The 18,981-nt window shown below is 36.2% G+C and overlaps 1 protein-coding gene across 1 annotated transcript; it reads left to right on the top strand.

Moving 5' to 3' along the window:
- Window positions 1–9,864: 9,864 nt before the first annotated feature.
- Window positions 9,865–18,636, top strand: LOC110716005 (DUF21 domain-containing protein At4g14240-like). Its single transcript, XM_021894630.1, has 13 exons — window positions 9,865–10,332; window positions 11,267–11,343; window positions 11,973–12,056; window positions 12,148–12,261; window positions 13,112–13,195; window positions 13,357–13,428; window positions 13,879–13,946; window positions 14,777–14,864; window positions 15,022–15,095; window positions 15,177–15,546; window positions 16,993–17,039; window positions 17,127–17,208; window positions 18,272–18,636. The coding sequence occupies exons 1-13, from the start codon at window positions 10,095–10,097 to the stop codon at window positions 18,344–18,346; spliced, it is 1,473 nt and encodes a 490-aa protein (XP_021750322.1). The 5' UTR covers window positions 9,865–10,094; the 3' UTR covers window positions 18,347–18,636.
- The last annotated feature ends 345 nt before the right edge of the window (window positions 18,637–18,981 follow it).

Consider the following 18,981-nt stretch of genomic DNA (forward strand, 5'->3'; position numbering starts at 1 on the left):
GAGGCCCGAGCTCAGCCTTGAGGTCCTTAATAGACGGCTTCAGCTATGAGATCCTCTTCTTGCCTGCCTCTAAGTCCGTTTTGACCTGCAAGTTGGCAGCCGCCTGATAATACAGTATGTCATTAGTTAGAAGTTCATTTTGGGCAATCTGGAACATAGCTTTGTTAGAAACAGAGGCGGCCCGAGCCTTCGTATCCTTTACCTCTTTGGTCGGGCCTGCAAAGACCGTGTACTCGCAGCATAGACTAGACCCGGCCATAAACAGACGTCAGATACAGGCGACTTAAAAGTTATATAAATAAGAAACGAAAAATTATTACAAGTATACCTCAGCGAGAAAGGCAAGGATGGAATCCAGGTTAAGGGTGCCGACTCCCCTGACCACCTCCCTATCTTCAAGGGAGACGGCTTTCAGCATAGACTTGGCCAGATGGACAAGGTCCGGCCTTTGAAAGACATCTCCACAATCAATACCCTGTAAGTACTTGGTGTAAATTCGGCCAATAGACCGATTGCTTTCAGAAGTGCTGGACAACTGCGGATTGAATTTGACCCTCAAAGGATAAGGGAAAGAAAGCAAGTCTTTGATACCATCAGCAGCCGCCTGCTTCTCCTTCTCCTTCTCTGTCCGATTGCCCACAGGGATGGCTGGAGATTTAGGAGGTTGGGTGCCCCCTGGCCTTGAGGCCACATGTTTCCTGGCTCTCCTAGGGGTTGTTATGTCACCAGCCGTCTGTTTCCTGACTTTAGGATCCGGCTGGGAGGAGGAGGAAGGCTTTGCTAAGTTGCCCTGCAAAATAACCACAATAAGTAAGAAGCAGGCGGAAGAAAAGCTAAATGAGATTTGTTCAGTTGAAAGTTCACCTTGGGCGCCTGCGCAGCAGGTGACTCTTCAGTTGACCGCTTGCCCAAGATGGCCGAGTGGAACTGGGTAGCAGCCCTCTTTGAGGCCGAGAGTTTTTCCATAGCTTTGTCTGCAAAAGATAAATCAGGGTTAGTTTGACGCAAAAATAATCAAGTTTACAAGACACTTGAGCAGGCGGTCATCTACCTCTCGACATTTCTTCACTAAGGCCACAGGCGACCAGATATGTCCCATCATATAACCAGTTATACTTGGGAATATAATTTTGGGGAATGAACTCCCTCGCCCTTGTCTCGGGGTTCACCTGAATATATACTTTGAAGAGTCCTCTGTCAAGGATCTCTTCTTTTGCTTTGCGAGGAACAGGCGACAGCTCCGAACTGCCTGTAAGGAAAGGTGGGTTCCTGTTCCACCTGTTGAATTTTTGGTTTCTGACTTTGTCAGGGCAAGAGATGATGTAGAAAGTGTTTCTCCAATCCATCCACTTGCTCTCCTTCCCCAAAGTCATCATATAGCCCTTATGGCTAGATAACTGAAACCAGTCGGTCTTGCTTGCCTTTGGGGTCCGGCTAAGGTAATGCATGAGGGCGAATGCTTCGAAGTGGGCTTTACTTCATGCATTTCGCAGCCGGCAACATAGCCTAATATATTGAACCAAGAGTTTGGGGACAGTTTCCAAACACTCAGCTGGTATCCGTCTAGTATTCGCTCCACAGCCGGATGCAAAGGAAATCTAAGGCCAGCTTTAATAGCCGCCTCATAGCAGCCAAAACACGCATCCCCGTAGTTATACCCCTCTGGCCAGACTACGGTGTCTTCATCATCCGGCACGCATAGAATGTAATCATATCCCATGACATGGTCTACTCTGAAGCTCCCAATTTTATCGACCATCATCTTCCACCTGCCTGCGGGAATATGATGGTAGTAGGCGGAAAATTTCTCTCGACGGGTAGCAGACGGCTCCGCCAGTCTGCTCCCAATTCTACTAAGAGGGACTCTCTCGTGGGCCCTAGCCAAGTGTGCCTCTCCTCAGATTCATCTGAGAACTTGCTAGAAGTACTTGGCTCAGAGTCGTTGTCTGAGCTCTTGGTCCTAGTGTTCGCCTGGTGGGAAAGATCAACAAAGGCCGGCATATCATTTTGAACCTCCTCCCCTAATTCATCTAAAATGGAATCACTAGGAGTGCTTGGGGCACCAGGCGGCACGTCAGAAAATTCGCTGATAGGCGCATAAAAGGAGGAGTTGTCTGAATTTGTCACCCTTGTCGTTCTCTTAGTTTTGGCCATGGTGTCCTGCACAGACACATAGGCAGTTGGAATAGGGGCATTTCGCAAAGGGTGATCCAGCAAGGGGCAGTCGGCACCCCTAGTTATAGATTCAGCCGTCCCCGGTGACCGGCTGATCACTAACCTAGGCCGTGTCGTATGCTTTTGGGAAACCATTTTCAAAAGAAAAACAAAGAGAAAGTACGAAAAAAGAAAAAGAAACAAGCGGTTACCTTTAGTCGGTGAAGGTGAAGGCGCTTGAAAATCTAAAGCGGCTGTAAGAGCAGGCGGTCTGGTGTAGTCGGTAGTCATTCTCTCTCAGACTAAGATAAAGTTCTCTCTGGAATTTTTGGAAATGTCCAAACAAATGATTTGGACATCCCCTATTTATAGGGGGGTGAATTCCAAGAGACAGTTAAAAAAAAAAAAGGGAAAAGCTGTTAGCCAATCAGAGCGTGACACTTGTCACAAGCACCACGTGGCAAGACACGTCACCCCTGTGAGGGGCAAATGATTAGGGGATTTCTTCCGCCACGTGGACCAATGAAACCTTGCCACGTGTCATCCACGTGGACCAACCAGAGCCTGCCACGTGTTACTTCGTGAGAGGTCCAAGGTGGACCAATCAGGCCACGACACGTGGCAGACAGATTGCCAACTGGGAAAATAGCCTTTAAGGGTCCAAATACCTAGGCAAGCCCAGTCAGTTCTAGGTTTCTGAAAACCTAGTACTACGCACATATTTCCAGACCCTATAAAAGGGAGATGTTCCCTCTAAGGAACAACATTTAGAAATCATTAAACACACGCGTACATTACTTGTTGAGCATTAACTCCAGCTTTAATTGCGCTACTTGAGAGCTAAGGCTCGGATTCCGAGACTGTCTTAGACAGTCGGATGGTCACTCCCCTTCCGAGAGGAGCCTGATCCCCTTTACTTTCCGCATCTTTACTTCTGAACACATTCTAACTTGATCGTCGGAGGCGGAACTCCCAACCACAGGAGTTTCCGTTGTTTTGCAGGTACAGGCAGCTGGGGGTCATTCTTGGTGTTGTAACTCTCCCGTAGGACATCCAAAAAACCCCGAAACAGGAGGCATCCTAATAGAGAGCCGTCTGTATACTCCGAGAACAAATTCATTTCTCGAGCCTGTTACCCAACGTCTCATGGCCGCCTGTCACCATTGAAGAGCTCGGTATCATGAATCAGGCAGGAGGTATCTCAATGTCATCCAGCATATTGGCAAAAATCCTCCATTGAAAGGTACCGTTCTAATACCTCGGTATAAACATTATACAATTATCATATTATTATTGTTATTATTATTGATTCAATACTAAAGTCTGGCGGCCTAAAAAGACCGTTCAAACTCTCATTGCAAAATTTTAATATTGGTTTAATTCCCCCTCAAGGGCAGCATACCGACCGAAAAAGGTTTAAAAGTATGTTGAACTGGCTTAAGTAGAACCACCGCCTATACAATGTGCAAGCGGCAAAATTAAAATCAACCATCTTCTCTAACATGAGTAGATATAAGCTAAGTCTAAACAACTTAGCAGCTAAGTGTTGTTCCTTTTAGAACAACCAAATTGAGGACTATGGCCGGAATGATCAAATTGAGGCCTATGGCCGGGATGATCATATTGAGGCCTATGGCCGGGATGATCAAATTGAGGCCTACGGTCGGAATGATCAAATTGAGGCCAAAAGTCGGATGATCAAATTGAGGCCAATGGCCGGAGTGATCAAATCGAGGCCAATGGCCGGATGATCTTATTAAATTAAACAATCCGTCTGCTCCAACATGAGGAGGCGTCCGGCGACGCCCTTTGGGTGAATTCGTTGCAGAGAACATCTCCCATTCGGATGGCACATTGCTCTATAAACTTACAACAAATGGCCCTACCGACTGTCAAAAAAGGCAAGCTCGTAGCCGTTTGAAATTGATCAAATGAGACTAAGATAACAAAATTGCCGGCAGTTAAATACCAGCGGTACCCTGTTGCTCAAAAGCAATACCGTCGGCTAAATTTGAGGATATAAGCTAAGTCGATATCTGTCTAGTTCAGCGGCAATCATTATTATGATTGATTAACTTTGAAAATGTCATACCGTTCAAGGTATCAAAATTTTCCAAGTTAATCAAGTCCCTCTTTCATTGAACTAGACAAATGCTGACCAAAGAGGCTTAAGGGGTCTCATATTCGAAAGGAACAATCCCTCTTAAAAGATAGATTACTCCTTCCGAGGGGCTAATGTTTGGGGTAAAAATACCCCTGACAAATGGACCTATGCTAATGCAACACGTGTCCCTAAGCTCAGCGCTCAATGAGCCAATTAGAGCATGACACGTGTCATTCAAAGGGCATAACGGGCTTTAAGCCCATAACCCTAGAAACCGTAAAACGGTAGAAGCCCATCAAATTAGGTTAAATAACCTAATAGGCACCTCTCCCAAAGACTCTATAAATACTGATCATTTACATCAGTTGAGGGGGATTCAATTGAATACACATTCAATCCACACAAATCAGAGAGCGAAAGGCTCAGATATTGAGGTTGTCTCAGACAGCCGGATGATCACTACACTCCTAAGAGGAGCCTGACCCCATTTACTTTCTACACTTTACTCCTCATACACGTTCTAACTTGATCGTCGGAGGTGGAACTCCCACCCCTGGGAGTCTCCGTTGTTTTGCAGGTACAGGCAGCCAGAAGTCAGTCTTGGTGTTGTAACTCTCCCGCAGGACATCAAAAAACCCCGAAACACTTTGTGTAGAGTTCAATTCGGAGAAACTTATAGTTTTACATTAGTTTTCTAATTTGCTTACAATCATCATAATTTTCCCTCCTTTATTGCTTTTAATTAAGACCACTTTCGATTTAAAACTTGCATCATAAAAAATAATTCATCGCTTTTATTCAAGTTATTGGTATTATTCTCATCTTTTTCTTCATTAATTTGTGCGAGTAATTTTCTAATCAGGATTAAGTAGAACCCAAATATGAATGACGCATGATTGGTTTGTTTAAATTCCCTAATAAGTAACCTAATTGACTTTCTTAATTGATTGTGCTTATAAATTAGGGGATATTTGGTATTGTTATTATTTCATTAATATTGTCTTGATCACAACATGAGCAGGGTTTTGACAGATTTGAGTATTTCATTTACGGGTATGAGTTTTTCCACATACGGACATACCACATGAATAGGTATATAATTTTTTATTATTTTTTTTTTTTTTTTTTGACAAAAGCACATGAATAGCTATAATGGGTTAGAGTATTGAGTTTAATGTTTTTATTTTGCATGAATCCACATAATTAGGCGTACTGAATTGTTGATTAGTGAAGCCATTGGATTTTTGGGAGAGATCTTTAATACTCTAAGTGAATACTTACTTGGTGGTAGAAATTGTCTTTTGCATTGATTATTATGTTTGTGGCAATACTGGATTTTGAAAGTTATTTATCATTGTATTTAATTTGTTTGAGTTAATCACAATAGTTTTTAGTTTAGTTAACTCACTCTCTTGGTGATTTCAGTTAGCATTTATTCAAATTAGTTTAAATCATTGATTGGTCTCTTGGGACATGACCCTTACTTGCGTGTCTACACAGTAAAAGGTTCGATTAGGTTATTGTTATTAGGTATGTAACACACATATCAAATTTTTGTGTAATTAATAAGGGGAATTTTATTCACAATATAATTTAAGGCTATTTATAAATAAATGATTAAATTAAATTGTATAAACACTCTGACCATATTTGGTAAACATAGGATTCAAGAGTGTTTAGTAGATTGAGTACCGTTAGTAGTTTGTCAACTCCAATCCGCTAGTTCTTATGTTTTGTTGGGTGGTTTTGAATAACCACGGATGCACTTCAAATAATCCAACGTTGGATATAGAGTCGTCAATGCCTAATTTGACTTGTGCATTATTCATAACGAACTTGTAGACAAATTTTTATTTTGTGAGTAATAAATGGAGAGAGAAAGATTATGTGATGAGTAGAGAGATATAGAGAAATAATAACTTCAAAAAAAAAAAAAAAAAAGCATTTGTTGCACATAATATATAGCATCCGTTTTTTAGTAAATGGTGCACATAATATGAACGATGATAGTATAAGATTAAGTATATCCGTGTGGCTACTAATTAGAATTGTTTAATTGTCAAAAAAAAAAAAAAAAAAATTGTTTCTTTGTATAATTTCTAAATATCATTTTTATTAGGCAAAAATGGCTCGAAAAACACAAACTGTTACTTGGTTGTGTTCAATGGCACGAACTTTAAATAGAGCAGTGAACAACACGAACTATGGGGTTGGGTGCCGTAAATGACATAGGCCTTGTTTGGTAAAAAGCTGGTAGCTTATAGCTGAAACTGATTGTATTAACTGATTTTGATTAGCTGATTGAATTAACTGATTTGACTAGCTGATTATATTAGCTTATTGTATAAAAGTGTTTGGTAAACTTTTGTTAGCTTATAGTTGGTTGAGTATATAAAATTACCAATAAGGACATAGTTATATTTTAATACAAAAAATGAGTATTACTGCAATAATAAGTTTTTATTTTTTTTTTAAAATATGTGGAATACTAATTGTTAATCAAGTATTAACTACAAGTCTACAATATTATGCGGCTAAGTATGAACCCAATTACCCAAATAAGCCCATTAGATGAATTCTACTTGTATTATTTACAAAGCACCGGGATATAAAAAGTTAAAAACCCTTTAAAATGGCCGCACACCTCACATGCTCACACCTTAGCCATCTTCTTCCTCTTTTCATTTTTCCTTTTTTATTTTTAATTTTTATGTTTTTTGAAGGATATTCCTTTCATATTTTCCAACCTCTTGATCTTCCTTTCAAACTTCATCATTTAAATCGTGGAAACTTGACATGCAATAGAAATCAGAGGTAGGAGAAGCAATCTTATATTTGATAATTTGATGACATTGTTCTGTTTTTATTAACACAGAGTACATGTCTGTTTTTTTCAAAAAAAATAAAAATTATAATTCGTTTGATGGAAATTATTCTTCAATACTGTGATATTTATTCTAGAATTTATTGGATTTTTTTATTTTTTAAGGAAGAATTTATTTATGGATTAACGGGGCGTTTGGCATTGGGGATAGGGATAATGAGAATAAAAAGGTAGGATAACGATAGAGAATTAATAGGTGGGATATGGATTTAAAAATTATGTTATCCATTGTTTTGTATGATTTGATAATTAAATTGGGATAAGTAGTAAAATTACTTAACTATCCTTATTAACATTTCTCCTCTCTCCTCTTCCTTTCCTTTCATTAACAGTAAAATTGTATTTTACTTTTCAATTTTAATCCCTATACCTTTTACCTGCCCCTTTTGTTATAAAAATAGAGGGATAATTCTATTTTCTTATTCCCATCCCTTTCATATGGGATACAACAATTCCCATTAAACAAACAAGAAATTATAAGATAAAAGGGATTATTAATCCCTATCCCATCAATTAACCCTACTAACAAACAACCTCTAATGGTATATTAATTCATTCATTCACTAGTCAATTTCATTCGTTAAATAATTATAAAATATGGGTATGAATGTAATTTTAGCAATAGATACAAATCATCTATTTTGAAAACGTTGGTATAAGGAGCTTTTTCTAAATTAGCAGATTGTACCCACTGATTACCAAACACCTCAAATTAGCGGATTGATTGGTCAAACCTTTGATTTGCCATCAATTAGCTAAATGCTGTCCAATCCGCTTGTTACCAAACACAACCATAAATGTTTTCCGATGCTGGAGATTCAACTGGATTTCGATTTTTTTTTATTTTTTTAATATTAAATTAACCCTTCTCTTCATGTGACTACTACATTATTCTTTGTAATATTAACCAAACTTCAAAACATCTAATCAAACAAAGCTCCAGTAGGCTATTAAGACCCAAAACCTCTAGTTTAACCCCTTTTTAATTTGTGGATGGCAACCTTCCATCATCTATTTCATTTTTGTAAAAAGTGAAAGGCCAATTATCAAGTATAGTGAATTAAATTAGTTTCTATAGAAGTTACGTGAAGGGGAGTGAGGTTAATTTAGTAAAAAAGAATATAAAAAAAAGTCGTAATTCAGTGAAATCTCAGGCATCGAAAAGCATTTATGTCATTTACAACACCTAACCCCAAAGTTTGTGTTGTCCATTTTGTGATGTTGAGTGCACCCAAGCAATAATTTATGATGTTATAGCTAATTTTGTCTTTTTATTATTTTTTTTTATTCATTCACTCTTATCTATTTACCCTATCCTTTCTATCTCCCTCCTAACCTTTAATATATATATATATATATATATATATATATATATATATATATATATATATATATATATATATATATATATATATATATATATATATATATATACATATTAAGCCTTAATTTAATGCATATATAAATGTTGTTTAGATAATTATTATTACTTACCCCCTCCGTCCCAACATATAGTTCCTGTTTTTATTTTTTCACGGTATTTAAGAAATAGGAGAAAAATTGGATGAAGTACATTAAAAGTGGAAAAAAAAAGATAAAAGTACAATGCAAGTGGATAATTTAAGGGGAAAAAAGTGAAAAGTACAATTATAGACAAAAGTTAGAGAGAGAAAGTGGAAAAAAGTACAAGACAAGTGGATAATTTAAGAGTAAATTAGGAAGTTTAAAGAATAAAGTTTAAAAAAATGAGGGTATAATGGTCTTTACATACTATCCAAAAATAGAAACAGGAATAACATTTTGGGTCTCCAAAATAAGAAAGCAGGAACTATAATATGGGACGGAGAGAGTATATCTTAATAAATTTAGATCAGATCATACCAGACCAGAAACCTTCAGATCAGATCATATTAGAACTTTTAAATCATTTACTTATTGCTAAATACCGTTAGTTGTGTATTAAAAAATTATGAAATTATATATTTGATAATGAGACGAATCTAACAATATCCACTTTGATAATGTATTTATTTATAGATTAGTATTAAAATACGGTCAAAATTTAGTCAAATTACTAAATCAGATCAGACCATACTAGATAATAAAATTCGAATATTTTGATGTTTACCACAAAAAAAAAAAATCACGAAATTGTTTTTTACCACCAAAAAAAATTTTAAAAATTGTTTTTTACCACATGCCGTAAAAAAGACCATTAAATCTAATGGAAGTTTAAAAATTCTTCGATTTTCGTGCCAAAAACACGTTCTCTAGAGGTTTTAGGGGTCATATTTGCCCTTTTAGTCCGATTTGAGGTTAGAATGAATTGACAAAAAATAATCGTAAATGCCTCGTTTTGCCTATTAAAAAAATACCTGATTTGCATGAAACACGCAAAATGAGACTTTTACGATAAATTTTTGTCAATTCTGACCTCAAATTGAAACGAGAGTACCAAAATGACCCCCAAAACCTCTAGAGAACTTGTTTTTGGAACGGAAATCAAAGAGTTTTTTTTTGAACCGTTAGCCTTAACGGCTTTCTTGACGCCAGGTGGTCAAAAACAATTTTTAGAATTTTTTTTTGTGGTAAAATAAAACTTTGAGAAGTTTTGGTAGTAAAAAACAATTTCTTGATTTTTTTGGTGGTAAAAGTAAAAAAATTCTAAAAATTCAGATCAAACAAAATCAGACCTTATGAAAATTAGATCAAATCTCCTTGTTTCAGGTGAAGAGAACAAGTTCTACGAACCTAAACCTTAATAAAACAAAAGTAAAAAAAAGTAGTGTATGACTATGAATAATATAGTATGACTTTGTCAGCTATTGCCACAAGAATATCAAAACACAATACGGAACCACCAAACCACGACACACACTACACATCACTTGACCCGTTACAAACCAACTCGATCTCTCCTTCGCACAAACACCCAACTCTGAAGATTAAATCATGCAGGTGATCAATGCGGTGGCGTTGGCACGAATAGCCTTCAGAAACAGCGCAGATGGGTTAGCCTCTGAAATTGAATTCGGCACACCTTGGTGGTTCATCTACGCCGGCATCTGTTGTTTCCTCGTCCTTTTTGCTGGTCTTATGTCCGGTTTAACTCTTGGTTTGATGTCTCTTAGTCTTGTTGACTTGGAGATTCTTAAACGTAGTGGCACTCATTCTGAGCAAAAACAATCAGGTTTTTCTTTTATCCTAACTTTTTTTTAATCATTTCATTATTGGAGAATGTTTGAGCTTTTTAATTGTTTTACTAATTATAGTAATTTGTAAAGTAAAAGGTGAACTTTTTTGGTGATTATCCTACCATTTTGGCTAGATAATGTTTTGTATTGTATATTTTTTGGTGGGTATTATGGAATTATGAGAAATTTTGGATGATGGGTTTAATTTATGGTTTGATTTGATTATTGCAGTTGATGAATTGGGTTGTGTTTGTTGGATTTGTCAATTGTGAGAAATGTTGCCTGATTGAATTTGTTTGAAGTTAATTTCATATTTTTTTCCTTGAATTTCGAGGAAGAATATACTGTCAATATGGGATTATTCGTAATTTTAGCTTTTTAAAGGGTAATTGTGAATGTTCCGCATTTAAAGGAATCGAGTTATTAAAATACTGTGGATTTGAGAATTGGGTACTGAGGCTTTGTTAAGTTTCAAATTTGATTGACCATGATCTTCTAATCACTGTTGCTGAATTTTTTTATTAGATATCCATGTGTATGATATTGGTAAAATTGTAAATTGAGTTATGTTGAACTGTATATGCTGCACGGCTGCACCATTGCAATGCAAGCGATGGCCCCGTAGGTTCGATAAACTTTGTGAGACTTGTGCTGACATTTGGCGTACAGAAATTTATAGAATTGTGATCAATTCTTAATGTAGGGGAACTGGAGCATATTAGGTTCTTATTGGTGTGGATTTGGGGCTTTGTAGTATGGAATTAGACAACAAGATCTTTGGATTTGGGTACATTTCAATTTCATAATCAAGAATTAGGAATTCGGGTTTGTTGAGTATTTTTATTTTTCTGACTGTCTGTTTGTTAATTGATAGCTGCATCTCGTTTTGTAAACTAAGTTGAGGTATATGTTTTTGTCTTATCTATCCAGCTGCTATACTTCCTGTTGTTCAAAAGCAGCATCAGCTTCTGGTTACGTTACTTCTATGCAATGCAGCCGCCATGGAGGTTAGCATAGCATTTTACTTATTGAATGTGTCTTTATCTTAATAAGTCGCTGTGGTCTTTCCAACGGTGAACTATGCAATATGTTGCTTAACCTCAAGGCCATAAACTATTGTGAATGAGAGATTTTGAGGAGGAGAAATGCAATCAAAAAGTCTATTTCCAAGCTATATGTGAAATGTAACCACACTTGATATTACTAGATGAAAGTACTGTTTAGGATAGACATGTATTTGATGCGAAGGTCTTACATTTCAGTCTTAGAATTGTCATACCCTGTGATTGTGGCTTGCAACTGCCTCTTATGGTGTTTGGACGCTTGTTCTATAATTGGCTGTTTGGGTAATAACTAATAAAGTGTTTGTTAGGGAATAATAGGTTTAAGTTTTTGTTGGGAGGGAAGAAACTGTTGCTTGGATGCCCTTTGTTATTTTTTAAATTATTATTATTTTTATGTTGGATCTTATTGGCGTATCGTTCTTTCCTTTTTTTTGTGTTTTGTTATGGGATCTTAATGGCATATTTATTCACCAATATGCTGTAGAATTTTATAGCTGCACTTGAATTCTAAGTTCAGACTGATTATGCTTCATTTTGCCCCTGTTTGACTGTGTTTTGACCTTCACTTGCAGGCACTTCCTATATATTTGGACAAGATGTTTAATCAGTATGTAGCTATTATACTTTCTGTAACTTTGGTTCTAGCTTTTGGAGAGGTTGGTAGTTTTTATTCTATCACCGTTCTGAAGTGTTTACACTTACCTGGGTTACTGCCCACTCACAGGAACTTTCTGCTTTTTTAATTAGGTCATTCCTCAATCTATTTGCACTAGATATGGCCTTGCTGTTGGTGCAAATTTTGTATGGCTTGTACGCATATTGATGATTATTTGCTACCCAATTGCTTATCCTATTGGAAAGGTAAATTTTCTTAGTTATAGTCACGGCTTCTTTGGTGGTAGGAAATATTTGTGCCAACTTGATTCCCAAGAATTGTTTTATTATAATGTGCCTCAAATTCCAAATTGCAATCTTTCTAGTCTTGTAATTTTTTTTAAAAAAAACCTTCATTTGCTCCCCTAATATTGCAACAATTACCATTTAATTAGAAGCATACTATAGACTAGGTGCTTGTTTGGTTTCCTTGGGAATTACATTCCCATAGGAATATGTATTTCATGAAAATTTATATCCCTCTTCAAGAACCTAGACAATTTTCTTATCTTGTTTGGTTGACATGAAAAAATTGCATATTATGGAAATTTTATGTTACCAACAGGGAGAGGAGGGGGGGGGGGTGGTAGGGGAGGGGTAGGGGTGGCCGGGTGAGATTTTAAATTATCTATGTTCTTCGGGAATTTCCGAGTCCTATAGGAAATGTAATTCCTGCATTTTCACTTTTTGTTGTTGTTAAAGCCCTTTTGTTCACTACATGTGAGCTGTCCCGCATTGGAATAAGAGGGGATAAATCATCACCTTATAAGCTAGAGTTACCCCTACTATCAGCAATTGGAGTGTAAGATAGTAGACTGGTAACCTGGCTATAGTATGTAACCTCATTTGAGCTTGTAAGTGGATCAAACTCTACTCTTTGCTTGGGTTTCCCATTTCATCTCATCCAAAAATTTCAGTTAACCACCCCCTATCTCCAAATTCTCATGAATTTTCAATTCCCGTATATTATTGGTCAACCAAAAAAGCAATAAGTGTAAAAGTAACTACCCTTAATTATGAAGGCTATGCCGGAGGGAGTAACAATTTGCAGTTGTAGGTTTTGGACTGCTTACTAGGACATAATGAAGCACTCTTCAGGAGAGCTCAGTTAAAAGCACTTGTCTCCATTCATGGCCAAGAGGTAATCAGCTGTTTACAAAAATGCTTGTTTATAAATTTAATTACAATATCAACAATTTCTGATCTGTTTGACTTATTTTGAATGCTAAGATTATTAATATGCTTCAAAGTTTCTTTTACCCAGCTTCACTTACAAACTGATTAAAATTTATTGCCTATTAGGCTGGAAAGGGAGGTGAGCTTACTCATGACGAGACAACAATTATTAGTGGAGCATTAGATTTGACGGAGAAGGTAGCTGCTGAAAACACCCTTGAATCTCAAAGCATTGTCAAGTTGTCAACCTTTTAATCAAAGTTTCTGTGTGTTAACAAATTTTCCTACTTCTGATTACTAGATTGATTCTCCAAAGTGCCTTGGTTCAGTGTAGAATGTCAAATATGTAGGCCTTGCTTTTAAATTATGTTTTGTAGAGATGAAAAGGAATTGGGCACTTAACAAAATCCTTATTTTCTTGTTTTGCTTTTATATGCATGTTTTTGTTGAAATCCTGGTATCCTTCAAAACTTTAAAATGTCTATAACCTCCCCCCTTCTCCCTAGGTGCAATTTTGAGCAATATCACTTATCCTCGACTATTTTCTCTTTATAATTTGGAGATGATTATCTTGCTGCAACCCTGCTATATTCCTGTTGTACACGCAATTAAATAAGTTCAATTCCTGCCTTTTTTGTGGGTGAACAGACTGCTCAGGAAGCAATGACGCCTATTGAATCAACGTTTTCATTGGATGTTGACTCAAAACTAGACTGGTAATGGTGTTTGTCTCTCTCGTTTCTCCCTATAACTTATAGTTAGTCCTCTCATCTAGGCATAAGCAAGTCCAATTTGTATCTGGACTCTGGTGCTATTAACAACCTTAAAGATACTGCGATATTTTGCACTGTTGATAGCTATGCGGCTTGTTATTTATGTACTATATGTTGGATGCTGAATTGCTTTGTGATCACCTGATCGCCTACCACATAGCTGATATGAACATTACCTGAGGACTGTATGTATATTATTGAATGATTAAACTAATTTTTACGTACTGCATGCAAATGGCATACTGGTTTAATATGACTTGAGTAAACTTGCATTTTATATTCTCAATGGGCCATTGGAATTGGCTTAGAAGCCAAGATATTATGCTAATTTCTATCATATAATGCACTCTCTCCGTCCACATTTATTCATCTGTCATGTTTAGGATTTTCGGCATTTTTAGCACTCTAAGCCAACATCAAATTTTCTTATGACCCCACCCCTATATTTTGTTCTCTGAAAATTATCATCTGGATTTTTGGCAATATTAATTCTCTTCTGCATTATTATAAGAAAATTCGACAAATTTACTGAGACATCCATAAAAATGTGTCTTAAATAAGCACGTTCAGGGAATTTGTGGGCAGGGGCTGGCGGTAATCTTGTGTTATTCCCACCTTTAGTTAGGATTTGAGATAGGATGTGCCCCTTTTTTCCTCTCATTTTTGGAATTAGTTGGATAATAAATTGTCTGCAGTCTGCCAATTGCTTTCTCCCCCCCAACGAGAAAAAGAAGTTTTGCAGTTTGTTGATCTGGGCATATTTTATTCTGTAGGGAAGCAATGGGAAAGATCCTAGCTCGTGGACATAGCCGAGTACCTGTTTATTCCGGGAATCCAAAAAATATTATTGGACTTCTCTTGGTAGGTCTTACTGTCTTAGAAACTTGTAGTTATGAGTTTTTGAAGCATTATCTATACCCATCATATCAATTTCTTGAAGTAGAATTTTCAAGTACTGCCTCCAATGGTCTAAAATTGTCTTGCTAAAAGAGTTCTATTTATATTTATCAATCTTTAGGTCAAAACTCTTCTAACAGTACGACCTGAAACAGAGACTCCTGTAAGTGCAGTTTCCATACGAAAAATTCCAAGGTATGCTCTTCAATCTCTATATACATATGCCATTAATTTCTAGCATGACTGGGGGAGTGATTTTTCCGGCATTCTTTCCAGGGTTCCAGCAGACATGCCTTTGTATGACATACTGAATGAATTCCAGAAAGGTCACAGTCATATGGCAGCTGTGGTGAAGGCAAAACCAAAGAGTATTAATAATTTACCTGTGGTTGACGCTGAAAAATCCAAGTCAAAAGGCACTGATGCTGAGTTCAATTTAGCTACTCCTTTATTGTCCAAACAAAATGACAATGCTGAGAGTATTGTAGACATTGAAAAAATCTCTAAAGAAAGCAATGCCTACAAGCAAATTTCACAACAGGATAATGCATCACCAAATTTAATGCCATATTCTGTAGAGGATATTGATGAGGGAGATGTTGTTGGCATTATCACCCTCGAAGATGTATTTGAAGAGCTTTTGCAGGTAGCCAAAATTATTTTGTTAATCTATTCATCTATTTATATATTTATTTACATACTTATCTAGTTATCTATTGTTTATTTAAGATTACTGAAGAAACTTTGTTGCTCAATATTTAATACGTAGTATATATAAAAGGAAGCACACCATACATCATGGTAACAGCTCTTCCAAAGCAGGAGTCTCCTCTACAGGAAGATCATCTGAACTTAGGTTCCAAGGACAAGCCAATGATACAAATATTTTATAACACTACTGAATATATATCTTGTTAAAATCTTGCCTTTTGACTTCTTGCTGTTTATGTAGTTGCTTTGCTAGGAATAGTCTCTAATTTCAGACTCCAGCACTAGTTCAATATATGGCATATTTTGGTGTAGTATTCTTCATCTGTGAATCTGTATACTGCTACATATGGCTGACTAAGGGAGCCATGGATAATACTCTCCCATCAAAGCCACTGTCTTTATACCTTGACCAAAATTGAATATCACCTGAAACCATTTGTAGTAAAGTTTAAGTTAACTTCTAACAATATAATCAACATTCAGAGAGCAGATGACGGAGAGTCATCAATCAAACTCCACATAGGAAATAAGCAGCATCATTCTGGACCCGAATGTTTAGTAATGAGACTTGGACTTCATTTTTTCACTTGAAAACCCTTTCCCTGAATTTTCTTAATTCTAGAATTGGACTTTATAAATGGTAATTGGGCTTAGACTTCATTCTTTGCACTCCAATGTTCCTTACTTGGACTAAAAGACTATATTAGATGTACCTGAACCCATATATAGTTAAAGGAGTTCGTTTTTCTTGAAACTTATATAATTAGAAGATCGTAACAAGGCCTTAGTCTTTAATTTGCTAAGTATCGCTTACAAAGTTGATGAGGCAATGCTTGTCCTGTGCCAATCAACCTTGTTATGACCCCCTTGTATTCTGATTGTTCTTACTAGCTGTAATATAGTCGTGGGTAGCTCTTTGTTAACTATTTGAATCAATAATACCAGCAGGAAAGATATTTCTTGCATCACATATTTTCCTCAAGGATTGCCTGCTGGTGAACTTTGTTTTCTATATTCTTTTTTCTGGTACATATGTGGTAACCTATTGATTTGTAGGGTTATTAAAAAAATTTGAGCCAACAAGCCAAATATAATTTCTTAAAGCTGCAGTTGCAGGCTTGCAGCTATTAGAGTCTTTAACATCTAACACCAGACCTCCCTCTTATCTGGCCAACTGACTAAGTTTTGATGCTTTGAAGGCTGTTTACAATGCTTCTTATGGCCACTTTAAATAAAATTACTTCCTTCTGCTGAAAATGGTTCCTTTTTTTTTTTTTTTTTTTTTTTTTTTTTTTTTGTGTGTGTGTGTTTGAATTAACTTTTTTGTATTTTCTTGGAAGCCATAACAAATGCTGTCCTCATGCTGTTTTCCCAAATGCAGGAGGAGATTGTAGATGAAACAGATGAGTATATTGATGTTCATAAAAGGTATCGGCCATCAACATGTACAATTCAGTGTCAGTTGACTGATTTGGTCATAAAATTGGCACTCACAATTTTACTCACTTCATGCAGGATACGTGTTGCTGCAGTTGCAGCTGCTTCCTCAGTTGCCCGTGCTCCATCTGTTCGGAGATTAACTAGCCAAAAGGCATTGGTAAGTAACTAATTTTAAATGGCCAAAATCTGCACTCAGGGTACTCTAGTTTCTGGCATTTACATCTTCTATATTCTATCATGTTTTTCCATAAAATGATGAGGGTCTCGTAAGTGAAACTTAAAAGTTTTGGCTGACCTAAGAAGTAGATGGTAATTTTAATGACAAATGGAATCATTAGATTAAAATTTGAATTTGTTTTAAAGTTGATCAGAACCATGTACATTCCCAAAAAAAAAGTCCCCTGATAGATCTATCTTGACTATTGAGGCACTTCCTAAATTCCTCCAACTCTGATAACTTGTACCTGAAGCCTGAGTCTGAGGGCCAAAATCTTCATCTTCACCTCTTCCATGAACCCAAAAGGAAGAGAACTATCCTTCATATGGCTGGAGGGGAACCCTTAAGTCAAGCTCACTTTGATCTATTGATTTTATGAAGTAGTGGATTTATTGTGATAGTCACTGTAGAGAGTAATGTGATGCGATTTATAGATGATTGAAAAAGATTTATTTTTTAGGGCTCTTTTCGCGTTGAAACTGTGGATCTTAGTAATTGATTTATTTGATTAATCTAGAATTGTGCTTCATCTCATGACTGTATGGTAGAAATGATGAGAAAATTAAGATATCTTTGCTTTTTGTGAAAGGGAATCTAAGCAATTAGGTTTTTAGGTTATTGGGTTGTTTCCTAGAGCATGGCTAGAAACCTATTGCCAAGTTGCATGAATTCGTTTATGAAGGAATTGATCTCTACGCTAAGATATACACCGGGAGGTATTCATGTAATATACTCAAAGCTTGTTTTGAAAAGAAGAATGAGCTGTTTTTGCCCTGGTTATAATTTTTTTTTCCTGCTATATTCTTTATAAATAATTAATAGCCGAGCATTTCTAAAGCAAATTACTTACTACTCCGTACTAGTTAAGATTAGAAAGTACTGCACGCTCTCGCGTGTGCACAAAAAGAAAAAAGGTTACAGTAGATTCCTTTCCTGTTTTTCCATATTCCTCTGTACTTTTTGCGGAAGTTGTAACCTTAACTTTCTTAATTGCATTTCTCAGGGCCAGGGAGGCTTAAATAGGCAAGGACATGGCTTGAAGAAGCCCAGTGATGATATTCCTACTTCAACAAAATGATGAAGGACCTTTATCTGTTGACCCTGTCTGGGAGAAGGAGATGCGATATTGGACTTGGCGTCGTTTATTTCTATACATATTATCGAAATTAGATTCAGAAGTATGCTGTGTTGTTCAATTTTGTATCGTTCTGTTTATATTTTTTTCAAGAAAAAACTGTGTTGCTTCCTTTGGTGATTGTAGATACTAGATCAGAGGTACCAGCATGTTGAGTGATTCTTTATTTAACATCTACAACTTTAAATAAAGCTTACCCAGAATCCCAGGTTGTTTTTCTGCAGCTTGATAAATGCTTCAGCTATTCAGCATCTGTCTTTGTAGTTTATAATTAACAGGCATCAGTAATTTTTTTTTTTTTTTAAAAAAAAATTATTTTTTTCTATTTTATTTTGTATTCCATTGGAGCAAATTCTTGATGATTTTTCATATCAACCACGGAAAATAATGTAAATTTTATAATTTAACTAGCTCGTCTCTTAACTTTGAAGCATTTTAGGTGATTCATAATACGGACACAAAATCCTACAAAATTAGCTTATACTTGTATATACAAAGTAAAAATAATTTTTAATTAGTAAAAATTAAATTTGGCCATAAAAGTTAAAATTTCAATTTTATTCAATATTTGTAATTGT

This window comes from Chenopodium quinoa, unplaced genomic scaffold (genome assembly GCF_001683475.1).
Source record: "Chenopodium quinoa cultivar QQ74 unplaced genomic scaffold, ASM168347v1, whole genome shotgun sequence".
Lineage (NCBI taxonomy): Eukaryota > Viridiplantae > Streptophyta > Magnoliopsida > Caryophyllales > Amaranthaceae > Chenopodium > Chenopodium quinoa.

Coding starts and splice junctions, on each gene's coding strand:
- LOC110716005 (XM_021894630.1), top strand. CDS start 10,095: ATGCAGGTGATCAATGCGGTGGCGTTGGCACGAATAGCCTTCAGAAAC. Junction 13,196..13,356: donor TCTCCATTCATGGCCAAGAG/GTAATCAGCTGT, acceptor ATTGCCTATTAG/GCTGGAAAGGGAGGTGAGCT. Junction 17,209..18,271: donor TAACTAGCCAAAAGGCATTG/GTAAGTAACTAA, acceptor TGCATTTCTCAG/GGCCAGGGAGGCTTAAATAG.